General features: G+C 42.2%; 1 protein-coding gene across 1 annotated transcript in view; it reads right to left on the bottom strand.

The window, feature by feature from the left end:
- The window catches only part of DOCK3 (dedicator of cytokinesis 3), a gene marked incomplete at its 5' end in the record, with an annotated part of 323,062 nt that overhangs the window by 268,767 nt on the left and 42,542 nt on the right, over nt 1–11,753 (bottom strand). Inside the window, one exon of the mRNA XM_015424016.1 lies at nt 6,854–7,002. Within this exon, the coding sequence (XP_015279502.1) occupies nt 6,854–7,002 (149 nt within the window). The remainder of the gene's footprint in view (nt 1–6,853; nt 7,003–11,753) is intronic.

An 11,753-nucleotide genomic window follows, 5' to 3' on the forward strand; every position in this document is an offset into this window, starting at 1 on the left:
CCCCGATGCACGGATTTAGGTATCCGCACAGCAGGGGGCGACTTCAGTATTAGATATATAGATGGCACCTTTAAAACCAACAAAGGTTTGTTCAAGGTATGAGCTTTCATGCGCACGCACACTTTATCAAACACATAATTTGTATTTGATAAAGTGTGCGTGCACACGAAAGTTCATACCTTGAATAAACCTTTGTTGGTCTTAAAGGTGCCACTGGACTCTAAATTTGTTGTAAAGTAAATAAGGTTACTTAATTATGTGTTTAATATTTCTTTACATTCTATAGGATTTCAGCTATTTTTCTAAATATTACCTAGTTGTCCTAGTATATGCAGAACAATGCACAAGTGGAATGCAAATCCCTGATAGACCAAACTGCAAAGAAAACACACATTTGAATTTGGTTCCCAAGGTTGGGCAGTCACATCCAGCAACCAAAGATGCATACAAATTCCAGTTGTTTTGTCAGTTTTGACAGGGCTGCTAATCTTTGTGCCCTCCTCCAAGAGATGATCGGCATCTGGCCAGTCAATGATCATGACAGCTGTAAATGACACACTGCTGACTGTGCATCTCTTGGATTCAAGTTGGTGTTTGCTTCTTAAATCTAGGTGCAATAATTACTCTTTTTCTACAGACAAATTTTATTACATTATACTGTCCAATCTGAATTTCTACCCTGGCAGAAGTTTATTATGTTAGTAGAAGTTAAGTATTAACTATGTATCTAAGCAACAGATATGAAAACAAACACTGTCATTCTAAAGCAGAGTTGTAGCCCACCAAGCCCACTGACATCAACTGACACAGAAGGGTATAACTTTAGCCTGATTTCACACTAGAGCTTCCTCGCTGTTGCGCCGCCGTTTGCCCTGGTTCTATTGGTCAATCTCACACCCGAAGCCGCGGGGCTGTTTTTGACCTGCGACTTCGCCCAATTTCCTCCGCAGTTTCGTTGATCCTCAAAAAACAGGATCACGAAACTGCAGGGGAAATCAGGCAAAGCGGTAGGTCAAAATCAGCCCCGCGGCTTTGGGTGTGAAATAGACCAATAGAACCGGGGCAAACAGCGGCGCTACAGCAAGGCAGCTCTAGTGCGAAATCAGCCTTTAGTAACGATGGCACTGAAAACCACTTAGTAGAAATCTGTCAGCTTATTTCTCAAGAGCCTTGTTCTTTCCACTAAGAAGAATAATATTTAATTTTGACAAGAGTTGGCAGTGGCTCTGACCAAACCAGCACTATTGTCACATTTCACTTCACTTTATGCCTCATTGTCCCAGTAATTATATCTCATTCACACACTCTAGAATCTACCCATCCAAGCTATTAAAAACAAGCAAATGCAAGGGTGAAACAGGTCAAATTCAGCACTGACATGAAAAAGATGGTTTCCTATAACAGAGGAGGAGGAAGAGAAAAAGAAAGTGATTTTATACCCTACTCTTCACTACCCAAAGGAGTCTCAGAGCAGCTTACAATTACCTTCCCTTTCTCTCCCCAAAACAGACACCCTGAGAGGTAGGGGGGCTGAGAGAGTTCTGAGAGAACTGTAACTGACCCAAGGTCACACAGCTGGCTTCATGTGGAGAAGTGAAGATTTGGGGAATCAAACCCAGTTCTCCAGATTAGAGTCCACAGTTTTTAATCTCTACAAACTGGTTCTGAAGGCATAGGGATAAGGAGAGAAAAGCACAGGGACAATGGCAAGACTTTGCCTCCAAGTAGGAAAAATCTTGCATTTTTAAAATAACAGGGTAGAGCCAACCATTGCTTAATTAGCCGTCTTCCAGTCTTCCTTCTGTTGGACAAAGAGCCATTTAAGCTGGAGGATGTTTTAAAATTTTCAAATAGTCTGGAGAAAGTTTTCAAATTTGATACAAATGGAAAGGTGGGGTATAAATATTTATTTAATTAATTAATAAGCTTTGTTCAGTGGAGTGGCAGGATAATTAAACTCCCCATTAAACTTTTCTATTAAATAAACCAGAATGAGTGTGGGACAGAAACAAACAGTTAGAGGATATAGAATGTAGTCACATTATGATGCCTTGTTGAATGAATATTAGTCCAACGAGTTCCAAATTGGAGGAAGACCTGCTTATTGCTCAAAAGCAAACTTGCTTTGAGAAACAGTAGCAATGCTGATGTACAGTAATGCATTCTGGGATATTAAACACTTAATTATGGTATTTACATTTTTAGGTAAAGTTACTTATAGCTTGATATATTTGTAAACTGCTTTGAGTTCACATTTTTGTGGATAAAGACAATCAAAATGTGCAGTGAAATAAAACAGGGTTGGACTTACCTATCACTGCTGTTCACTGAGTGGTCTTTTGTGCAGGCACAAATGGGACTGCACTTTTGCAGGCTGGCCACAGAGAGGAGCTAGCAAGCTTCTTAAAGAATTTTCTAGACTCCCAAGAGTGCTCCCCCCCCCTCAGTATTCAGTGTAACTTTCCTGCCCAAGAGGGGTCAGCACTATTCCCTCAGTTCTCCCTTCGCCACCCTCTCAGACCATAGTCCCTGTGCTGTGTGGGGACCGCAGTGTGCACCACAACTCAATAGGGCAGTGTCTGTAAAGACCTGTAAGTCATGGGTTTGCGTACTCAGTGGGATGCCTGAGCACTGGTGTGAAGTGAAGGACCACCAGGTTAAAGATTTGAGAATTGGTCTTGGGATTGACAATCTCATACAAGGTGAGTGAGAGGCAGGGTGATATTGCCAAATAAACCAGTTCTGGATGGGTCTTATGCAATGTTCCCTCTAAGCTGAGTTGGTGTGAGCTAGCTCACACCAACTCAGCTTAGAGGGAACACTGGTCTCATGAATAACCTAGCATGCAAGGTGACCTCAATATACCCCAGTAATTTTGGGATGTTTTTAACGGACTGGGAGTGGCACACTAAGAATCTCTAAACTAGTATTTTAATGCATTCAGCTCTCAAAGGGGGTAGAGATGTTGTACCCATCTTGAAGTCCAGAGTTGCCCCAATCAATTCTATACATTGAGCAGGATTAAAATGCAACTTTTCCGTATTCATAAGGAAACCCAGATTGTTCAGTGTGTGTAGATCGCACTGTAGAAGAGTGGTGAGAGTTTCTGGGGAATTGGCTACAAAAAGCCAGTCATCTGAATATGGGTAAAGAGTATAGCCTTGAAGTCTTAAATAGGAGACCACTACCGACATATATTTGGGAATACCCTTGGTGCTGATGCCAAACCAAATGGCAGCACTGTATATTCATAGACATTATTGTCATACAGGAATCTAAGATAACTTTCTACAAGATGCATGGGTATCTATGCAAAATAGGCATCTTTTAGATCAATAATGGCAAATCACAGGTCTGTCTATAGCAAAGGGATGATCTCCTGTAATGAGAGCAACCTGAATTTGGGTACATTCAAAAATTTATTCAGTGTTCTGAGGTCTAAAATGGGTCTCTTTCCATCCCTTTTTTATCTATTGTAAAATATCTGGAGCAAAAACCACTGGGATTGGAATCTGAGGGCACCCTCATAATGGCACCCTTGTGAAGCAGGGGGCTGACCTCTTGGGTCAGCATTGGTACCATATGTGCTGGCACAGTAGGAGGTAAGTTGCAGGGAAGCGAGTGAAACTCCAAAAAGTAATCATGTTTTATTATTGATAAAACCCAATTGTTATCTGTGATTGACGACCAAAAATTGTAAAATGCAAATGACCTATTTAAGAAGAACTCCTCCCTAGTTAGTAAGGGGAGTCCAGAGCCCCTGGGTTGTTGATCTCTAGGGGACTGGGAAGGTTGCTTATTCCTAGGTCTAGTTTGCCTTCTTCCCTGGGTCTGCAGGGGGTAGGCAGACTTGGAGGGTTGCTGGTACGATGGAGTTTGGTACCTATACTCTGAATATCTAAATGGTCTAGCATATTGGAATTTATGCAAGAACCAATACCTCTGTTTGGACTGGTGGGCAGCCCCAGAGGTGATGCCCAGTGAGTGTGCAGTAATCCTATATTTGCATGTGCATTCTAGGACCTCATCAGTTTGATCACTAAATAATTCTCTGCCCTTGAAGGGGAGGCCTTCTATCTTGGCCCTGGTGTCAGGTGCTAAGGCTGATGGTCTTAACCATGACTATCGCCTCATCACCAAACTTGATGCCATGAATCTTCCATGACAATCATTGTCATGCCTAGAGACATTGAGCTGTTGCTTTACAAGGTTTTGCCCTTCCATAATCAATGCTTTTGCCAAGGACTGTTTGTCATACAAATTGAGTCATCCTTTCCCAGAGGATCATTTGGTAGTGGCCCTTTAAAAGGTAAAGGTAAAGGTTCCCTTGCTCGAAAGCCAGTCGAGTCCGACTCTAGGGTTGCGGTGCTCATCTCCGTTTCAAAGCCGAAGAGCCAGCACTGTCTGAAGACATTTCCATGGTCATGTGGCCAGCATGACTAAACACCAAGGTGCACGGAATGCTGTTACCTTCCCACTGAAGTGGTACCTATTTATCTACTTGCAATTTCTTGCTTTCAAACTGCTAGGTTGGCAGGAGCTGGAACTAGAGACGGGAGCTCACTCCATCATGCAGCACACTCGGGTCTCGAACTGCTGAACTACCGACCTTCCTCAGCCTGCAGTCCAGCGTCTTAACCACTTGAGCCACCGCAGCTCCTTTACCCATTACGGCCATGAAATTCACCACCCTGAGTCTCATGGACCCTGAAGAGTAGACTTTTCTTCCCATGATGTCAGTCTTGTGGCCTTCTTTGAGCGGAGTGGGTGCCCGACTGCCCTCTAGCAGGAAGGACTTTGGACACCAGGGAGTTCACCTTGGGGTGTTGAAAAAAGTAGGTGCAGCTGTCTTCTCGCACTCTGTACAGATTCTCAAGCCTTCTCGAGGAAGCAGCATTGGATGCTGGCTTGCACCATGCAGTCATCACCACACCTTCTGTTCCTTGTAAAAAGGGCAGTGCTACTGGGCCAGACTCTGGGTTAAAGAGCACCTTCATTATAGGGTCTTTTGATTGTGGCTCAGTAGAAAGAAATTCAAGAGCTAGAGCTTTTGCCATATGTATGATCTGCTCTGCATATAGTTTCAGGTCTTCAGAAGATGATGGCGCAGAGGATTCCCCGATCATGTCATTTGGAGATGGCATCGAGGTGGGTTCTGGTTTGGAGTCGGACACCATGGGAGCTGGCATCGATTGTGGAACAATGGCCACTAGTGTGGCCCTTCCTTTTGGTGCATCTTGAGGATTGAGAGGGAGCAGACCAAAGGGGAGGTTGGCGTTCGTCCCAAGAGCTCCATTCTGCTGAAAGCATCATTGGGAATGGGAACCAAGGTGCGGAGCATTGTGAGGCTCAAGATACAGTTCCTTCTTTCCTTTTGTCTGATTGTGACACCGGGACCTCAAGGATCTTGACATCAGAGGAAGTTGGAGATTGGTGCCAACATCTCAACGGCAATGGGGTTTTCTGTTTACAAGATAGCCCATCAGATTTGATGGAGATTGTTAATGAGGTGACAGAGACATACCGTCAGTTGGTGTTGCCATATGATGTTGGGCCAGAGACCGTGGTCGATGCCAGTCTGTCGATTCCGATTGGCCTTGAGGTGAGAGTGTTTGCCAGCACAGAGGCAAGTCCAAATCCTAACATCTTGGGGACTGTCAGTTCCACGATGAACAGGAATGTTCCAGAGAGGCAGGTATGTTTTGATTTCTTTTTAGATTTTTTTGCAGGCAGTTCAGATGTCGATCAGGCAACCGATTTTTTGACTGACAGCAAGGTGGTCAGCACAGAGCTCAGCAATGGTGTTCTGGAAGGGTTTGCCAGCTTCCTGTTGTTTCTTCACTGTTTGGCTTGGGGCTGCTAGAGCTTTCTCCCAGAGAGCCGCTTTTAAACGAGCCACTCATCCCTCTCTCACCTTAGGCATGAGGTGGTGGCTGGCCTGACATGTGGCCATATTATGTCCTTCACTGAGACATAATAGACAGGAGGTGTGTTCATCATTTTGGGCCATTTTGGCCCCTAACTCTCTGTACCATTTAAAGTAATTGAAAAAAATTCCTGACAGAAACTGTGAGGGACATCATCGTTGAAGCTCGCTGATTTTAGTCCCCTCTCGTCAGCAGCAAGAAGAGAACTGAGGGAAGAGTGCTCGCCCCTCCCACATCATGTGACTTTGAATGAGAACGTTTCATTGAATACTGAGGGGAGGGGAAGCACTCTTGGGAGTCTAGAAAATTATTTTAAAAGCTTGCTAGCTCCTCTTGGTGGCTGGCCCAAGAAAGCGCAGTCCATTGTGGGACTGCACAGAAGCCACAATGATAAAATAAACAGTTATGGGAAAAGTACAGTTTTGGAGAATAAATTAGAATGTTTCCCAATAACTCAAGTTTCCTGCCATCACTTCTGATGTTCCACAGCAACACTATTACACAGCCATTTAGTCAATAATGCTTTAAATTTTCACTGAGAAGGTAGTAATTTTTGGTAACCATAACACAGATATTAGACATAATCCTGTGAAAGTTTAGTGATCTTTAAACCCTCATGCATTTAAATGAGGTTTATAAGATTCATTCTTTGTGTGCCTGCTGTACTTAATTCTTTGGATTCAAAGTCCAAAAGGAACAGACAAAAATTAAACCAACATCAAACTCACCCCCCTGATCTACAGTTTAGGATAAGACAAGCAGATGTACCGGATCAACATTTTTGAATTATATATTTTCTTCAGCCATAAACTTTAAAAAGGGAACATTATTAAAATCTGTATTTGGATATCAGCAAGCAGTTTCTAGCTGTGTTCAGTAGCAGTTACAATGACATCTTAAATTTAACAAACAATACCCATACTTACTCATTACCCCAGTCCAATCGTACAGTGAGGTGCCTCTTAACCTCTCGCACTTGGTCTTGGGTCAAATGACCTGAGAGCAGCTGTCTGCGAAGATCAATTAGTTCATTCATCACATGACGCAGTTTGTAGAAAAGATCTACCTTATGTTTCTGTGAAGTTTTATTTAGGAGTAGAGAGAATGAGGGGAAAAGAATTGAAAATTTTAGTTATATTAATTTAAACTGTTGAATTACTTGATACCTGTTGAATCAAAATTTATCCTATCATGAAATTTCTATATAAACAGTGGTCCTAATTACAATAGTTTCTTATCTTTTAGTTAAATTACTTAAAGGTATGAGATGAAAAAAACCTATCACTAGATTACCAATTAAAGCTAGCTTCCATAACTTAAAATCTATAAATAATATAAGGAAAACACAAAAACCATGTCAGTTCACTTCAGGAAAACAGATCAGGTAAAAGCATAATCAACAGCAGTGAAACTGGGAAGCAGCTGGTTACAAAGGGATTTGTTCTGGGGAGTGAATTGATTTTGCTGGACTCCTTTTGTTCCATGCTAGAGGCAAATGAACCTTGTTTTTTGCAGGATACAGGGGAATTAAAAAATGTCTGCATTAATAATGTCTTCAACAAAGGACCCAGCAACAAGATATCAGTACAAAATTAACATATTGCTGAACAAGTTCTTTAGACTTTAACAGTATATTCAAAGTTGATATTTTTTATTCCAATGGAAAAACTTCATGAAGAGACCGAGGTCCCCATACAGCAAGTGCAAGAACAAGTGCAAGTACGAACTTTCTCGAGCTGACTGTTCGTTTCGACCTTTGTCTTCGTCAGATGTCAGTTTCTGGTCTTTTCTATTCAGAGTTTCCAATAATTCCAACAATAAGTGTCAACATTTCAAGAATGGCTATTCAAAGCTCCCTCATTCACAAAATTTTTCTTCCGGATAGTCAACTTTGAATATACTGTTAAAGTATAAAGAACTTGTTCAGCAATATGTTAATTTTGCATTAATAATGTCACCAAGGTTCCCATACTTGTTAATTATCTTTGGACAAAGATTTTGAGCCCAATATTCAAATATATAATTGTTTAACCAAACTGCAAAGTATTTTGACACATTTAGACTGCATTCACACATGGTTGGATGTTGTATTCAAACTGCACTACATATCAATGGCAACTCCTTAATTGTCCTGCCTATACAAGAAAATCCAGTTGTCAATTATCTCTATACAGCAATATCCAACAATGTGTAGACACGGCTTTAATACCTTGTTCTATCTATCCACTACAATCCTAAGCAATTCTACTCAGTATCCTACAGAAATCATACAGTGGGGCTTACTCTCAGGAAAGTTTTCTTATTTATTTAAATCATCAATACCCCACCTTTCTCCCCAACGGGGACCCAAAGTTGCTTTCACCATGCTGATCTCCTCCCTTTTATCCTCACAACAACCCTATGGGGTAGATTCAGGTGGGTAACCAGTCAGTAAAAACAAGACCTGGAGCTGACTGTGGCTCAGATCATGAGCTACTCATTGCAAAATTCAGACTTAAACTGAAGAAAATTGGGAAAACCACTAGGCCGTTCAGGTTTGACCTAGATCGCATCCCTGATGAATATACAGTAGAGGTGAAGAATAGATTCAAGGGTCTAGATTTGACAGATACTGTGCGACTGAACAACAACAACAAAAACCTTGTTGGTCTGAAGGAGCAGAACAAAGTTTGAGTCCAGTGGCATGTTTAAGTTCAACAAAGTTTTATCCTGGGTATAAGCTTTTGTGTGCCTACATACTTCTTCAGATGTGCTTACACATGAAAGCTTATACCCAGAATAAAACTTTGTTGGTCTTAAAGGTGCCACTGGACTCAAACTTTGTTCCTGTGGGGTAGCTTAGACTGAAAGTGTGTGATTGGCTCAAGTTCACCCAACAAGATTCCATGGTGGACTGGGGGTTTGAATCTGGGTCTTCCAGATCCTAATTAGACACTCTAACCACTATACACACAGTTCATAGAACTGCACTGTAGATTTATTTTTTCTTTTAACATATTTTTAGATAAAGAGCTTCAAAGCAAAATGACATGATAAACTTCAGTGCCACCTTGGTGGCCCTGATGAGGGCAGAAAATAGGAATATAAAATTGGGAAATAAATAAATGCATTGCCAGATCAGCAGTCTCCAGGTAGGGGGGAAGCTTATGGGCCAAATATAACTGGTAAAAATCACTCGCAACTATCTGCTTCTCTAATAACAGAGCTGAGTCCAATAGGACTCCTATGCTCTTCACAATGTCCATCAGCGAATGCTGAACCCCAGCCAGTGCAAACACCTTACTGACCAGCATCACCTCAGGCCCTTTCTGCACTCTCCTTTCAATCCAAGTTCACCGCGGTGTCCTCCAAGCAATTCTGCACTAAAATCAAATTCAACCTTCTTTTTAATCCAGGTTTTTTTCCCATTCTGCACTAAAATTGAGTTCAACTTCCTTTCCCCCCCAGGGTTTCCCCCCCATTATGCATTATATTACATCCCTTCAGTGGTCAGCCCGGTTTCAGCCTGCTGTTGCCTCGGGTTGTTTGGATGCTGTTTTGCTGTAGACTTAAATTGCCTCAACTCAAATACTGAGAAAACCCAGAGTGGCAGGCAAATGCAGAAAGGGCCTCTGGTCAGAATTCAGTTACAGTTTATTCTCTGAATTAATTAACCACAGCACAGGATAAGGACAGCATCATTCCATGGTTTATTTAATGCTACATAAAGGTGGATGTTGTTGGGATGGTAGCGGCCCACCACAAAACTGCAGACAAACTCATTCAGGATCATGCATCTATTTGTTTGCTATTTCACTTATAGTCCATCTTTCTCACTGAAATTAAACAATGCTGGAAAGAGAACAGCACATTGTGGGATACTCCACAGCGTGTCCCATGCGGCAGACTCCTCCTCATGCTTTGCGCTCAGCCACTGGGGAGAGGATCAGACCCCTTCTGAGCTACACCACCAACTCCTAAGTACTTTATATTAAACATGACTGAAAGATCCACAAGGACAAACAAGAGACATTCCCCATGCACGAAGACCACTAGAACCATCCCAAATTCAGGCCTAAAGCAATATTAAAACACATCAAAGGCAGATGTGTCACCCAGACATTTATGTAATTGCTCAGCTATCACCCATTCAATAATCTTGTCCCAAAAAAGGCAGATTAGAAACTGATCTATAATTAGCCAACATCTGAAAATCAAGTGCATCCTTTTTTCAATTAAAATCTAATACAGGTCCTTGAACTAGCAAGTTCACCATTTCCAAATCCACTTCCTTATATGATTTTAAAAGCCCTGGAGTCCATACCATAGGCCATGAGAACCAGAATTCTGTTGATATACTTCAGAGAGGCTAAGCCAATAAAGGACCTGACAGTGTAGTAGACACCCATACCATATGACCTCCATCAAAGCACATCTGAGAAACTTTACTGAGAAAGAATCAAGCAAAAATGTCGCAGCTAAAAGACAAATCTCAGTTCCTTATAGGGAGTCATCCAAGTACAAATCACTTCAAATAATTAAACTGGATATATTTCAGCCAGTACAATGGTAGCAGAGAGATAGGTTTCTGTTCAGTTATCACAGAGGCTGCAGTCAGAAGACAGGGTTGGCATGGTCTGGCCTCTATTTTATCTGGTGTTACTTGTTCTAGAGGTTTGTCTAAACATGCCACCCTTAACCCGCCTCACCATGCACTCACTCTGTGGTTGACTATTCAGATTATTGCTGTGTGGTAACCACAGAACAGTCGATCAGTTGGCATCCTTTAAAAAAATGTCCTTCATGCATGGGTAAAAGCACTCATTTGAAGCACCACTCCCTTTTAACAGCTCTGCAATCCCTCCACCAAGTACTCTGACCCCTCTCAGCCTCCTCCACTTTGCCTCTCTTCCTTGGAATCCATGGGGGACATCTTTACATGCAGATTTACATGAGAATACTCCATTGACTTCAGTACATTTACTCTTGTGTCAATTATGGGATGCTCTCAAACAGCAAACTCTGAAGGCTTTCCAACCCAAAGAAACAGGAGAGAGGGGTTGTTGTTTTTTTTTGGGGGGGGGGTTGTCACTCAAAAACAACTTCCCTGAGGGTTCCTGATCCTGACAGAATGTTTGGGTGCAGAAACATGCAAGTGGGTGATTCATAACCCTGGGGCAAAGACCCAGTTATTGCTGACTGAATTTTTAAAATGGCACAAAGATGGAAGTGTGCGATGAGACTTCCCAAATGGTTTGAGAGCACGATGGATTAATCAAACATCTGGAAATGTGAGGTGAAACCGCTGACATCCATAAAGACTGGACTTTCCCTGGTGTCAAATAACTCTGATTCGAAGATGGGTGAAAATGGGATGCCGATGAGTGGGGAACAGGAGACGGATTGTTGTGTCTTCACCATTGAAATCTAATGTTAATCTTGACACCGCAGCCAGGATTCTAATCTGTAACAATACCATTGGCTGAAGCATTATTGTAGCGAGGGCTCTTTTTGTAGAAAAAGCCCAGCAGGAACTCATTAGCATAATAGGCCACACCCAAAAGCAGGAACTCATTAGCATATTGGGCCACATCCCTGACAGCACAGCTCATTAGCACATTAGGCCACACCCACGTGTTACCAGAAGTGTGGTTATCCAGCCACACCCACCTTTTGCTTGTTATTCTGTTTACCTTGTTTGTTGTCAAAACCTAGGGCTTTTTTGTAGCAGGAACTCCTTTGCATGTTAGGCCACACACCCCTAATGTAGCCAATCCTAATGAGTTTCTGCTGTTGGGTGTGGCCTATTATGCTAATGAGGTCCTGCTGAGCGCGGCCAACTTAGGA

This window comes from Gekko japonicus, unplaced genomic scaffold, assembly GCF_001447785.1.
Source record: "Gekko japonicus isolate JY-2015 unplaced genomic scaffold, Gekko_japonicus_V1.1 scaffold477, whole genome shotgun sequence".
Classification (NCBI taxonomy): domain Eukaryota; kingdom Metazoa; phylum Chordata; class Lepidosauria; order Squamata; family Gekkonidae; genus Gekko; species Gekko japonicus.